The 15,874-nt window shown below is 32.2% G+C and overlaps 1 protein-coding gene across 22 annotated transcripts in view; it reads left to right on the forward strand.

Moving 5' to 3' along the window:
* Positions 1-15,874, forward strand: part of LOC127717479 (tensin-3-like) — a 203,702-nt gene that overhangs the window by 100,155 nt on the left and 87,673 nt on the right. Inside the window, exon 1 of one of the 22 annotated variants that reach the window (XM_052223138.1) lies at positions 1,337-1,559. The exons of 19 other annotated variants lie outside the window; for them this stretch is intronic. In XM_052223138.1, the coding sequence (XP_052079098.1) occupies positions 1,539-1,559 (21 nt within the window). In that variant the 5' untranslated portion in view covers positions 1,337-1,538. Of the gene's footprint in view, positions 1-1,336; positions 1,560-5,810; positions 6,010-12,402; positions 12,505-15,874 lie in introns of those variants that run through there. 2 more of the 22 variants (XM_052223139.1, XM_052223136.1) reach the window with 2 other exon arrangements.

Consider the following 15,874-nt stretch of genomic DNA (forward strand, 5'->3'; position numbering starts at 1 on the left):
CTCAAACTCCTCTAAAAAGATAAAACAAACAAAACCCATCTGGAGACATAATTGTATAGACACCTGTCTATTGGTGAAGACTGTGTGCTGTCCTGGTGATGTTTTGGGAGCATTTTTGTCCTTTAGTTAGTGTCTTATTGAGGTATAATTTTTTCTGATTAAGATTGATGATGCAGCAATGATAATATAGGACTATATAAATCCCTTGAAATATAGATTTGTTGTATGAAGATGACTTCAGAGAGAGAAAAAAAAAGAAGTTGAGTTCACATTTTTCTTTCCTGCTTGGTGAAAACAAAACCATAAGATTTATAAAACTTGGTGTGCAGTCATATATAGTTTAAAATGACCCAGTGAATTATTTACATATCCTGATTATATAACCTGACATGAAATATCCATTTAGTGGAGAGCACTTGACAAAACTGTATATCTTAAATCAGAGGGGGTAACATTAGTTTCAGTGAAGTTTCTCCACATTTATTAAAGGTTTCTCTATAAGTCAGTCTACTTGAGTTTTGCTAGCCTCTCAAAAGAAATGTGTGAGAAAAAAAGAATGACTTTTGAAACCCCATGGTATCAGTGGGTAGTCCAGCTTAAAATCCCATGTGATCAGAGTTAATATAATAGTCCAGCTTTAAAAGTCCTTGGCCAGTCTCCCTGTCTGTCTCTTTGTGTAGTCTATACTCCAAAAATGGATGAGAATTGTGGGAAAATTTAAAATGCATATGTAGTGAGTGGAAAGGGTTATTTCATGCAAAGCTTACAACTTTCATTGCACATGTGTTCCTGCTTGAATATTCATAAATGCAATGTGTAAGCTATTTCTTAAGTTTCATTTTTCATGAAAGGACCATTTTATTTCCCGCCCGTCTATGCACATACCCCCCTTTTACGACCCTCACTTTATAAAAAGTTATAGTGTTCCCTGTCCAAGGAATCATGGGATACTATCTTACAAATATATGCATCGATCCACTTTTCGCATGTATTCTGAAAATGCTGTAGAAAAGTTGCTGCACTCATGCTCTGGTGATTATAGACTTGCATTACATCATCAACATCAAAGCAACCACAACCATTTGTGCATATAAATCAAATCAATAATTCAAGGGGCCGAAATTAACATAGTCCTTGTTTATACCAAATTTTGAATGATATTTTCTGTAAGTTAATTTAAATCATGTAAAATATCAAACAAAAATAGCAATATAAAACTTAAAAATAGTAAATAAAAGCTGTATTTTTTATGGATGTAGGTTGATGTTTTGGTAAACATCGATTACCTGAGACAAATTCAAGCAAATAAAGTGATGTTCTGTCATTCGTAACGGTGGGTGTTGTATTTTTAATTCTAAGATGTAGATGTAGTCGGCCCTGCAGATATAATAGTATCTAATACAGCAAAATTAATAAATTGAGTTGTAGTTCGGACTTTGGGATGTAACATTGTTTTTGTGACATCACATAAAAATTTAACGGATTTTCCAGAAAAGCAGGCGTTCGTAGTCTAGGAAAAAATAGTGATTTAAGTGCAGATGAGGCAGCCAGCCAAGATGGTAAATTTCAAATTTATATTAACATATATTTCATGGTTTAATGGTTTAAATTTTGATTGAAAAGATACAATTTAGTAGATATTGGTTCTTTAGATTTTTTTCATGCTTGTATATACTTTATATACAACAGATTTCGATTAATTTTTAATTTTCTGTAAAAAATATTATAACTTATCAATGTTCATACATTATTGTGGATAATTATGATCTGACTTTTAGAATAAATTGCAAGTGATTGTTTTTTTCTCTGTAGAATATATGTATATAAACATAACTGAATGTATCATAATATTTAGTAGTTACTGCCTTCAACTGGTTACCAAAAAATAAAGAGAGAAAAAATAGAAAAATTCATTTTCCAATATATACTTTTTTTTTTCAACATGGTCTCAGTTTGAATAAAGAACCAGTCACAAATTTAATATCTTATGTTATAAGGAAAACTGATTTATCATTACAACACCCTAAATTGCCACACATATATAAGTAATATGTTGTAATTTTGTATCATCAATTTAAAGGCTATCATCATAACATACTAAGATATCAAACCCAAGGGTTGCCCCCATCAATTTCTTTTTATACCACGACAGCAAAAAATGTTTTGGGATCCTATAATGGTATGATGTCGTCGTCTGCATCGTCGTCGTCTGCGTCGTCGTCCGAAGACACATTGGTTTCCGGACAATAACTTTAGTTAAGGTGAATAGATCTCTATGAAATTTTTTTTAGAAGGTTCAATAACACAAAAGGAAGGTTGGGATTGATTTTGGGGATAATGGTCCCAACCGTTTAGGAATTAGGGGCCCAAAAGGGGCCTAAAACAAGCATTTTTCTAGTTTCAGGATAATAACTTGTGTATAAGTATTTCGATTGCTCTGAAATTGTACCACAATGTTTAATACCACAAGTTGAAGGTTTTTGATTCATTTTAGGGGTTATGGGGCCAACAGTTTAGGAATTAAGGGCCAAAAAGGGGCCAAAAACAAGCATTTTTCTAGTTTCCAGACAATAACGTGTGTGTAAGTGTATGGATCTCTCTGACATTGTACCACAAGGTTCCATATAACAAAGGGAAGGCTGTGATTGAGTTTGGGGTTAATTGCCCCAAACATGTAGGAATTAGGGGCCAAAAAAGGTCCAAAAACAAGCATTTTTCTAGTTTCCTGACAATAACTTGTGTGTAAGTGTATGGATCTCTCTGAAATTGTACTACAATGTTCCATACTACAAAGGAAAGGCTGGGATTGAGTTTTGGGGTTATTTCTCGAAGGGGGGTTTCAAAAAGTTGGGGGGGAGGGGGATTTTTTTTTCTAATTTTTTTAAGGGATTCATATTTTTTTTTCAAAATTTTTCAAATTTCGAATTTTTGAAAAGTTTCAAGAAGAAATCTTCAATTGCTCAGTATTGCGCAATAGATTTGTAAGATCTTTGACCACATTTGTTTTGTGTCAGAAACCTATATTATGTCAAAAATTTGATCACAATCCAAATTCAGACAGTATCAAGCTTGAATATTGTGTCCAAATTTGCCCAAACTGTTCAGAGTTCGACCTCTGCGGTCGTATCAGGCTGCGCTCAGCGAAGCATTTTATTTAATGTAAGGTATTGAATCGTTCTACCCAACTACCGTATAAAATTAAATATCAAATTGAATTTGATTTTTTCCTTGCTAAAATATGATTTAAAACCTTCCAAGCAGGTGTGCGTTAAAACAATAAAAAAACTTGATTTGTTGAATTTTACATAAGGCAAATTTATTTCAGATGAAATGACACAATATATGTGTGATGTAAAGTAAAAACTCAAGATCATGCATAATGTCAAAATATAAACCAACATCAAAGACATTTTAGAGCATTCACCTAGGATAAAAAGCTCAAGGGGACATAACTTAGTGTATTATCTCCCTTTGATGTGTTTTACAGTGAAGGGATGGGTCAATATTGGAATGTTATCTAGTATTTTCTGTTTATGATATTATTTATCATTAGGTAATCCTTAATGTGATCAAGTTTAATGTGAAGTCAGCTATTTTCCTATTTGATAGTAAATGTGTAAAATGAATGTTGTTTTCCCTGGTGGGATTACCTCCCTTGTTTACAGTAAAGATTCTAGATATAGGGGCTTATATGAATGCTGAGTAAGCATCACTTAGAGACACACAATAAAACCAGAAAATACTAAAGATTTTTTCTTGCTTTTGGACCACATATACAAGTCATTATTGACACTTTTCTTTTGTCTCAGCTTGCAAATGAAAATTGTAATTATCAGAGGTAAAATATTTTTTGCTATTATGGAAACACATGTTAAATAATTCCAGGGCTAGGTGAAAAAATGAATAAAGAATGCCTGCGTAGGATGAGTTTTAATAAAAAGTTCTCATACTTTATTAAAGTTTATGGTTGTTGAGCTATTACATATTATTCGTTACGTACTTAAATCAAAGTTTGTAGATTCAAAGATGATCATAAATTCAAGAATTAACCCTGTAATTTAATTTTGAATGAGGATATATACATAACAATGTCGACTATTATTAACATATGTTAACATTCTTGCAGGATCAAATTTCCTGGCAACTTTTTTTTAAGGCTAATGACTTTATTTGTGAAATATGTATAGATAAAAATAGACAAAAAAAATCATCTTCAAAAGGTACTTTAAACACCTTTTCTGAATATCAAACTTATAATTCTTTTTAAGTCTGGGTTAATTGCCCTCCATAGTAAACATCACTTAATGTGTTATATTTGACATAAACACTTGTCATATGCATGTTTATGCACATTTTATGAATAAACCATACACATGATTATGATATATGAATAACTCATTTTTGGCAAACATGTAGTAAGCATTTGATGTACATGTAGCTTAAGCTGTCTTGTAAAACTTTGAAATTGTCACACATTTGATGCTTATTTTTTTCTTGCATAAACTAAGCCTTTCAAATAACTTATGTAATGGGATCTATATGCATTTATTAATTGTTATGAAAAATTGTTCCTCATTTAGATTTTTTTTCAAGGAAGCAGTGTCTGAAGAATTACCAATATATTTAGTATCTTTCCAGTTGACCATGAACTTTGGTTTTTGCCCTTGAAGTGTGTATCAGATTCTCATAAGACACCCTCTAAATTTTGTTTACCTGACCCATCACCCAAACTTGATCTTTGAACTCTAATCTTGAGAATTAATTGGTCCATGCATCTTCTCTTCTTTTGAAGTTCAATATACCAAGTTTTATGAAGTTTGCTGAAACATTATAGTGTCCCTCATGGCTCAGAACCCCCTAATGACATTATTTAGTTTACATATGACCTTGATGTTAAATAATCAAGTGAGCGATCATCCCCTCCACTGATAGTTATGAAGTTTGCTGAAGCTGTTACAGGTGTATAAGATAAATTATATGTATCTTTTGCTTAAAAAGAGGTAATTCAAATATTATTTCATCCTTAGTGCCTCCCCTTTTGAAACCCCCCATTCAGAACAACTTCTACAATATTCTATAAATACAAAAAGTTACTGCATGGAGCCCCTCAATTAATACATAAATTGGATGTAATATCTATAGCTATATCATTGCTCATGATGAAATATGTAGTGTTTTATTATACTCTTATAGGATGGGGATAGTAAATAATTAAATTTGACACAAATATTTTATCAGCCGGTGGTTTCCTAGAGAACATTGCACTGGGCAAGATGGCATTTATAAGGTTTATAAAATATTGTCCTAAAAAATGCTGAATTGTTGTGCGATCATGAAGTTACAGGGTGTAGATTTTATCAAAACAATCGGTGAATATTCTTTTTGAGAAATTTATTTGATTACTGGTACTCATGTTAAGCTTGAAGGAACCAACTGATTATAATTGAGAAAAGAGTAAGGTTAAATTTTTTACAAAGATCATACATTTATATGTCATCGTAGGAAGTTTCATTGTGTGAAGTAGATTAATATCAAGTGTTTTGTCTCATTCGTCACTTCTTCAAATCTAGTAGATTCTCATTTCCTGGCAATAATGAAAACTTATAAAGTTGAATATTGGTGTATTTTTAGTTGCTCTAATAACATCTATACCATTACCTAACTTCACAACACTAATTAGAAAAGAAACACACAATTTATATTTGCTTGTCCTAAACAGAAGCAGCTACTTGTAAGAAAATGATAAGTGATCAGTATGCACACTGATTAACCACACAGTCATGGCCTTATAAAGGTATCTCTCCCTAGCAACCAGTGCTAAGTGCATTTCCTACACTGAATCAAACATTCTAGTGATGTCTGATTGTTCTCAAAATAGGATACTATACACAGAATTGGTCAATCTGTTGGAAAAAATTCTTTGATCAAAAAGTGGCCGTTACTGTACTTTAAATTCCCTGGTAAATTTGGGGTCGGAGGCAAGGAAAAAGACCTAAGACACGGGTCCAGGTGAGTGGTTTTATTCTTGTTTGACTATTCTGCCATTTTGTTATTAAGTAGCTTTTGATTGCAATATATACATAGTCAGTGTCGTATTTCATAACACTTTGATAAGATAATGGTAAGAGGGAGGGTGACATAAAAAGATAAGAGCCAACTTCCAGGTACTGATGCTGTCATGGCGATAACAAAGATGGCTTCTGTTATATAATTGGAGACAGATGATCTGATTTAGAATAGGAATGTGAATAAGTTTCAAATCTGATTAGTAGATTATACACACTTAAAAATGTTCTGTAATTCGGGTATACTCTCTTAGTCTCTGTTGCACTCTTTGTTTTTGGAAAAGTGTTTTTCGACCTTGAAGCTAGTTGTTAACCTGATATATTGTGCCAAATATTGTATTAAACTTGATGGAAGATTCTGTATGCTGGATTTAATCAAAATATTTCATCTAGAAATTAAGCTTCTGAATATCTTGAGGGTCTTTTGATTATTTTGTTTCTGTTTGTTTGTATTGGACTTAAACATAAAATCTCTTTGGATGGTGATTGCTGCTGCTTACCGTAGCATGTCTTGCCTTGTTTTTGTTAATTTTGTAAGAAATATTATTTACCACAATTTTTTAGCCAGGCCCTTCCTCATATGATTCTGTTGATGAAGACTGAGAGAAATTGACCTTATAGCCAGAAATTAGTAGTACTTTTGCTAATTAATATTCATAATATGTAAATGAGAATTGTACCACGTGATAATAGTTTGAACTGGACTGGCTTGATATCATTAAAATCTTTAAAACACGGATATTATAAGTTGCCCGTCATAGAGTCCTTGTTTATAATCACTCTGATATTTCCGTAAAGTTGTCAGGCGGTCAAAATCAAAACAATGAACGGGAATTTAGTGAATTTTTCGTGTTTTCGTGAGTTTATTCTTCTTGAAATAGGGGCAGTTTAACTTTACGTGGGAACCTAGAGTTCAACGACTACACATACAAGGTTTGGACTTGCTTATTCTTTGGACATTCAAGTTTCAAGTTTCATCCCGGCAACCTGTTTTTGTAATGACCTTGTTAGCCAATTTTCAACACAAAGTTTGCAAATTTGACGTTTCAGCCATTTTAGCCTGTATTTTATACTGCAATGTTAAAAGCCTCTCGTTTCGATTTTTTAAAATAGCTCAGGAACCTTGATTTTTGCAACGACAGTCATTATGTTTCGTTTAATGGTGTATATTGTTGTGTATATTTATTTTCTGTCCCGGCAACCTGTCAATCACTTAAATTAAAGTTAAAACAGACATTTTTTACAAAGTTCCCTATCATTTCAATATAATTTCTGTGACCTGTATCCGATTTCTTTAGTATAATATTCAAATAAGCAAAGTGGCGTTGATTTCTGGATATGTTAACTCTGGGGGCAAGTGTCACAGGCAAATTAAAGATTGAAATGTTTTAATATATCTAAAAGGGCATCTATCATAGGTAATGGTTAAAGTTATTTAACTTAGCCAAAGAACAAGTATCACAGGCAATGTTTGAAACTGTTGACAATTTATCTTTGAGCATTTAAATTGAAATTACCTTTTTTTTTTTTTAAATGTCAAATTTGTTGATTTTCTTAGGGATTTCAGTAGAAAGTTGCTGACTTTAATCCTATGATTTTTTTTGAAGGCAAACTATCAAGGCAAGGTTCCCTTACATCAGGACAATAGGCAAAAAGTAAAATTATTTCTATTTCAGAAGGGAACAACTAGATACCTTAGATAATTATACATTTTGTACATTAAAAACATAAACCTTAAATTGTTGGAAAAAAGAAAGATATAAGATCTTTATATGAGAAAGAAGACAAAGTTGTTATTTTTTCTACTTCCATTGGATTTTGACAATAGATATGTATCCAGGCAAACAAATCAGAGTTTTGTTTTGCTTAATGGCACACTTAGAAACATGACATAAAAACTTGTTTTGCTTAATGGCACATAGAGTTTTTTTTTGCTTAGTGGTAAGATATAACTTGAGGAGTTTTTGTCCTTAATATGGCATTACATAAATGTATAAGGAACTACAATGATACAGTTCTTAGCTTTAAGTTAATATCATTGCCTGATTATTTGTTAACAGCCTGCAATCTACTATCAGATACAAATTACTGTTGTTGATATGTTATAAAAGAACTTGTCAAACCTGTTATGTTAATAGGATGAGAAGATAGATATTAAATCTTCTGCATAGTGAATGGTTTAATTTAATTTTTAAATTTTTGAATGAATATATTGAGTCTTGAGGCAGTTAACTTATTTGATTTTTTTTTAACATAATATTTGGTTATTGAAGTCTTGTATGTTTTAAAGGAAGCACATGTATTGTTTGCCCTGTTTTGTACTCTTACATCAATATGGTAAGCTATTGGAAAGCATCAGTGCTTTTTTTGTTAAGCTATGTAAATAGACATGGCTGAGTGCTCTAAGAACTACTGTATCACTAGCCTGTCAAAACTGAGGTTGTGAGTTCGAATCTATATGCTCAACTCCAATCTTAATTGACTATGATGATGGGAGTTTTTAACAACCTTGACTGGCTATACAGCCCTCGCACGGTCGGTTAATTGACTAGGATTGTCAGTTTTCCTATTGAAGGTTGTGGTTCACTCCAGGCACTTCGGCTTCCCCACCAATAAAAACTGACCACCATAAAATAGCACAATAGTGTTGAAAGTGACATTAAACAATGACCAATCAATCTGCAACTATTTCTAATATAAAAGCTTATAGATAAACAATCAATTATCAGGTATAATTACTATGTGTCAGACCTCCCTTTGGCCTTTTTCTCCCTTGAATTGTTTAACATTTTGTCATGTCACTGTCTTTTATAGCTTGTTATGTGGTAATTGGATTTTGCTCATAGTTGATGGCCGTACAGTGACCTATAGTTGCTAACTTCTAAGTCATTTGGTATAAGCAATCATACCACATTTTCTTATTTTACATTTTGCCTTAAGATAGAAAAACAGTCCATTATTAGACTATTTTACAAAACCTGTCACTTTAAATGAAAAAATATTGTATAAGAAAAATTACTAATTATTTGAATAGTAATGAACATTTTGGTGAAAATGTTTGCTAACTCTAACCCAAAGTTCAAAGTATGTTGATGGGCAGATAATTTTTCATCATTTGTGTTCTTGGGTTGCTGTCTCATGGATGTATACCTTAATTACATCTCATTTTATGCCCCTGCCATAGCGGAGGGGGCATTAATTTTTTACCCTCAACCGTCCGTCCGTATGTCCCAAAGTTGGTTTCCGTTCTCTAACTTTAGTTTGCCTCTACCAAATGTTGTGAAACACAATGCTTATTATCACAAAACACAGATCAAGTTTGAATTTTGGTGGCGTCACTTCAACTGTTCTAGAATTATGCCCCTTTACAAATGGAAAAACTGCTGAATTTTTTCGTTTCCGTTCTCTAACTTAAGTTTACTTCAACCAAATGTTATGAAACTTCTACACAATGCTTATTCCACAAAATACAGATCAAGTTAGAATTTTGATGGAGTCACTTCAACCGTTCTAGAGTTATGCCCCTTTACAAATGGAAAAATTGCTGAATTTTTCGTTTCCGTTCTCTAACTTAAGTTTGCCTCATCCAAATGTTATGAAACTTATACACAATGCTTATTACGACAAAACTCAGATCAAGTACAAATTTGGGTAGTGTCACTTTTGCTGGTTCTTCAGTTATGTCCCTTTATAACTTGATATGCAAGTGGGGGCATCATCTGTGTCCCATGGACACAGTCTCCATATATTATTCATTTCCATATGCATTCAAGTAGAAATTGAAAACCAAAATAGAAGGGTACGAAAAAAATGAATAACTCTTTAACTTAAGACTAATGATTCTTAAAATAAAATTGAAAAGAAGTTAACACCTTAACTTAAATATCATATGTAATCCTTTTGATATCATGTTAACAAATATATGTTTTATGTACATGTATGTTAACTTGATAAATAACATTTCAACCCAAGAAAAAAGTGTGTTACATAAGATAAGTAGCATATTGTATATATATATGTATTCTTTTCACACAGAACAAAAGATTACACAGATTCCAAGGTCAAATAATTTGACCTTGTTACCTAAACCTTGTGTATTTAAGGACTCCACCCTGAGATATGAAGTGTTAGACCAGAGATGGATGTTTTACCTGACTACAAAGGCTAAGGGGAGATAATTAATTATTATTGTGTTACACGCCCAATCACGTCCCCAGGGTAAATTCACCTACTGTCAACTGAGTGGTCATTTTCTGTTAAGGTGTGGATAATGAATAAGATGATTATTTTTTATCATGGTTAAATATGACATTGTTTCTAAATTTCATTTATAAATTATTTCTGAAAAGTATAGGTAGTTGTTTGGACCTGAAATTTTCACTTTTTAACTTTTCTTTTAGTATACTTATTGGCAGTTTATATTCACAAGTATAATTTTGTAAAGTATAAATATATTTTTAACCTTTTGTCTATTTAATGAATTATAACTTTTGCAGCTTGCTAATGTGGTGTGGATTTTACTCATTGTTGAAGGCTGTATCATGACCCATACTGTTGCTAGCATCTATATCATTTGGTCTCTGGTGGACAGTTGTCTCATTGGCAATCATACCACTAATCATTATTTTATATACAACTGTATAAGTGATAACTATCATAGGAATATACAAGCAGCATGATATAATGAGTATTCAGAAAATTCAATTTCTTTCAGCTAAATAGATGCTTATCTCCGAAGCTTGAACATTAAGGGTGTTAACAAGTTGAAGTGGTTAGTTGACAGAAACTAGAGGAGTCATTAGCTACTTGTAGTCTAAGTGATAGATTTCCTGGGTGGATCCAAGTCAGTTTTCATTTTTTTTCGGCTAATTTATAAAATGTCTAACTTTTTTTATAGAAATAATGAAATGAGTATAACAGGACAAATAAAAAGTAAGCTATAATCATAGATACCAGAATTATGTATGCCAAACATGCATTTCTTCTAGAAAAGACTCATCAGTTACAAACGCCCAAATGAAAAAAAAAGTTAAAAGGCCAAATAAAGTGTAAGGTGGAGAGCAGTTTTCAATGCTAATGTTAACTCTATTCTCTGAAGAAAATATAGATAGATAATTTTTCCAGTAGATGTTACATTACAAGACAGCTTTTAAGTGCTTCCTTTTTGCATGAAATAACTGAACAACCTGGTAAATCAATCAAATCAGAAGGCCAGAAACAACTGTTCGCCACTACTTTTGTTTTTATGCTATAAGTCCTGAAGGAAATCACTAAAACATCCTCTATAATGGAACAAATAAACATCAAAAGCCTAATGTTATTAATTATGATATGAGAGAGATGCTATAACACAATTATTGTTATATGAGATATAAAATCATAATAAATCTCCTAGCATGTTTTTTATGGCCACAGATGTTCAACATTTAGATATGTTGATGAATGTCAAGGTCAATCCTGGACCATATATAGGAAATATTTTGAAGGATGACTTGCAAGTAAGTCAACTTATTTTATTGATAAATTTTTGGTTGTTGAAATTTTGAAAGTTAAGTGTTCGAATGTAAATGTTTTAAAAAAAAAAGAGATTATATTTGGGTAATTTTATGTCTAACTTAAGTATTATGGCATCTCATTTCTAAGGGTAGACTTAGAAAAATTTTGCCAGGTAACACTGGCCAGGAAACATTTGGACACCGTTCCTTAATAAATCCTGCCATTGGGTCTAAATATTTTGACACCGTTCCCTGGTTTTGAATCTGCCATTGGGTCTGAATATTTTGACACCGTTCCCTGGTTTTGAATCTGCCATTGGTTCTGAATATTTTGACACCGTTCCCTGGTTTTGAATCTGCCATTGGGTCTGAATATTTGGACAATGTTCCTTGATTTTGGATCTGTCAGTAACTCTCATCATTTGAGACATTATTCCTAGTTTTGGATCTGCCATTGGGTCTGAATTCTTGGACACTGTTCCTAAGTTTTGGATCTGCTACTAGAATTGATCATCAGGACATCATTCCCTTATTTTGGAACCCCCAAAAGATCTGATCACTAGGGCACCACCATATTTTCTCAGTTTTAGATCTGCCATTAAACCTTACTAATCATTATACACCTTTGTGCACGTAACTTCTGAAAAGACCAGAATCTCATTATAAAATGAAATATTTGATGTATGTGAAACATGTAGGCTATCTTTCCTGTGCACCATCCTAACTACTTATACTTAGGAAGTATGAAAACATGCATCTATGGTCCGATACAAATCAATACGAAAGAATGTCGCTATGTCAAATGAGGAGGAGAGAGATTAAAACTTTATTATACTTATAAAATTTAACAATAGATAATGGACGCTTTCTTTGATTATGCATCGTGTGAGGATTATTACGATTCTGATGTTCACCACGTTCAGACAAAGTCTATTCAGACTGAGGTAAGGATGTTGATTGTCTCCCCCTTTTATGTGATAACTTTGTAAACATCTGTTGCCCATGGTTTTATAATGTTAATATGTTACTTATTGTATTGCTGACTTCTGGCTTATATAACATTGTATAAGATTTAGATGCAATCACATTTCATTTACTTGAATGGTAAATATTGATAATGTAGATATTATAAATTTAGATGGCGCTAAAAAAGTCTTGACACATATAGCTGCTTAGAGGGGTTCCGTAAATATCTTATATAAAGGACTCAGGTACTTCAGTCTCATATTTGTAAATTGTCTATGATAATAAGAATAGAATAAGAATATTCATTATTCCAATCAAGGGCCCCTTGATGGGCAGCATGACATGTACACATAAAACAATACATCATGATTTGAAACAGAAAAACGTTTTTTTTTGTTTTATATATTGAAATGAAACATTAAAAAGTTCAGACATGTTATTATCTCCATTCTATATAAATCACATACATTTAATTCCAGACAGGATCAGAACCATAAAATCATTACAATTATCATTGTTATTACATACATTAATTTACATTTCATCTAACATCTAGACATGTAATAATATAGTTCCCAAAATATTTAAGTACAGACAAATTTTCATTAGTAAATAAAAACCAAACAAATGTTGCCTCATTTTAGAGATATGAAAAATTAGGACAAATACTGTTTTTATCTCCTTGAAAAATATCTCCCTATCATCTTTGTATGCTGGACAACTAGTAATAAAATGTTGTTCATCTTCAACCAGATTTATTTACCAGATTTGTCTATATTATCCATGATTTATATACCTCAATTCAGTCAGTACTGTGGGTAAAATTACTGCCTTAGATACAGCCTCCTAATGAATGGCCAATGCATGTAATTTACATGTAGGTATATTTTTGAACTATAAAAAAGTCTTGTAAATATAATGTAAACGTGGAGACTTATAATGTTTGCTTATTTCGTGAACATGTATTGCACAAGAAAATAAATCTGCATATTTCTTTTTACTTTTTCTTTTTGAAATCTGCATTATTATGCTGTTATGAAATGAAACCCATAGTTCATTAGTCTCCATGATAAATAGATGTTTACTATTATATAGTGTGCATTTGGTGCATGCGGTCTGCCAAATGTAGTAATTAATGAGGAATTCAGTAACATGTAATAGTCGAAGAAATGCATACAAATACAAAACAGTCGTAATTAATCAAAGTTAAAATATGCAATGTAATTCTATCGGCAATCCTAAATGGTTGACTTTTTACCTTTGTGGAGTAAAATAAAATTACAGGCCAGTATTTAGAAACCGTTTTAGAGATAAAAAAATTACTGTGAGAGTTGTGCATAAGCTATGAGTTTGAACTCCACCTATCAGAAGAACATTGAGATTTGAAAATTCCAAAAGTTGACTGTTGGTAACTATGAAATAAAGTACTAACGGAAAAGGTCGTAAAATTTAGCAATTAACTTGAAAAATTTGAAGGAAGTGCTTAGGAATTCATTGATGAACAATGGCTTTTTCGGATAGGCTTCTTTAAGCATGTGTCATTTTAAATTTGTTGCCCATTTCCAGATCCTTAACAACCAAATTGTTTTAAAATAGTCCGACCTTCCTGTAATACAAGATAATCTCTTGTTTGCACACCATCATTTCATGGAAGTTTTAAGAGCATGTCGGCTGCTTAGTGCAGGAGTAATGTTATCTTAACCTGTAACAGGTTGACCAGTTAACGTGACTTTGATTTGACGAAATTTTTTTAGCTTTATAATTGAGTAGCATAAAAAGTCTTGTTTAAATACTTTTTGTTGTATACATCAAGATAGTAGCTCTCATAAAAACAAATACACCTAACAATGTTTATATATCCTTGGTAGAAAGGCTTTTTTAGTCATAAAAATATTATCTGAGACCTTTCACTGTAAGCATATGGGATGAAATTTATCAATTTTACTGTATTTGCAAATAATTCTCCTTTGAAATAAGATTAGCTCAGACTGAGTTTATGGATTGTGGACAAGGCAATGTTAAACTTGAAAACTCACCTGGCATTACAGTAAGCCTACACTCTACAAGCTCCCCACAGGATTACTCTACTTCAGGAACTGCATCGGTGGTCTCGTGGTAGCGTGTCCACCTTGAGTGCGGGAGGTTGGGGGTTCGAACCCCGGCCGGGTCAAACCAAAGACTTTAAAATTGGTATTTGCTGCTTTTCCGCTAAGCACGCTGCATAAAGGAGTAAGAGCAAAGACTGGTCAGCTCAAATTCAGAATAATGTGTCCGGGTAAGGTAACATGTCTTCCTGCGAACTATCACCTTGTGAAATAGCATGTTAAAAATCCGGCTCAGCGCGTCGGTCTAGTACAAAGCAGAGTAAATATTCATATTACTTTAACATGTTTTCGTCCTGAATATGCATATTAATTTGCCCCCCCCCCACCGGACGTTAAGCAGCCAATCATCATCATCATCATCTACTTCAGGAATTAACTTCACTAGCACAACACATGGAGGACTGTTTTATATATCTAATAGGTCAAGGGAAGCAACACAACATATTGATTATTGCTTTACAAGTTAATCTGAACACCTTAGATGTCATCCATTCATGAGTTTTGACATACTGGTATCATATTTGTAAAAATGATTTTAGATCAGATCTAGCCATCTGAGTTACACCATTAAGATTTGATTAACTTGTCCTCTTTCATTAGGTGATAATTTTGACAGGTTAGAATGTCCCCAAGGGTAAACTTTACAATGTAATATATAGTAATCAGAAACATTATCTTGTATTACAACATCTGTTATCCAACCATTTTATTGTATTTGTTCATAGAATTGTCTCCCTTGAGAGTATCTTTTGTGCACTTGAATAGATAGTTGAATTCATCTTTATTGATCTGTTTCTTATATTGGCTTTTGATACATTATATGTTAGTAGGTTATTCTGCCATGGAAATTAAGATAATTTTGTAATGGATTTTATTCAGTAGGTGTACAGTCAATTCACTAAAAACTTGTATTGTAATTACATAATTTTTGTTTATGAGGTAAGCAAAGTTATCAGCATTTGTTAAGAATAAAACTTCTCCAATGGAAAGTCAAAAGTACTGTTCTTATCAGGATAGCTCTTGCATCACATGGAATCATGCTGTCAACAAACAAAATATTTCTTTTATTTATCTGAATAAGTCTTTTCATTTTACTTATTGAAATAATTGATAAAAAATTTACTTTTGTGCACTTGATTTATATACCTGTACATTTAAATGTTCTCTTTTGAAATTCTTGACCAGTAGAAATCTCAATTGGCCATCTGGACCTTATTATTTAATCCTTAAATATTCCTTACTT

Source organism: Mytilus californianus, unplaced genomic scaffold (assembly GCF_021869535.1).
Source record: "Mytilus californianus isolate M0D057914Y unplaced genomic scaffold, xbMytCali1.0.p SCAF_10, whole genome shotgun sequence".
NCBI classification, from domain to species: Eukaryota; Metazoa; Mollusca; class Bivalvia; order Mytilida; family Mytilidae; genus Mytilus; species Mytilus californianus.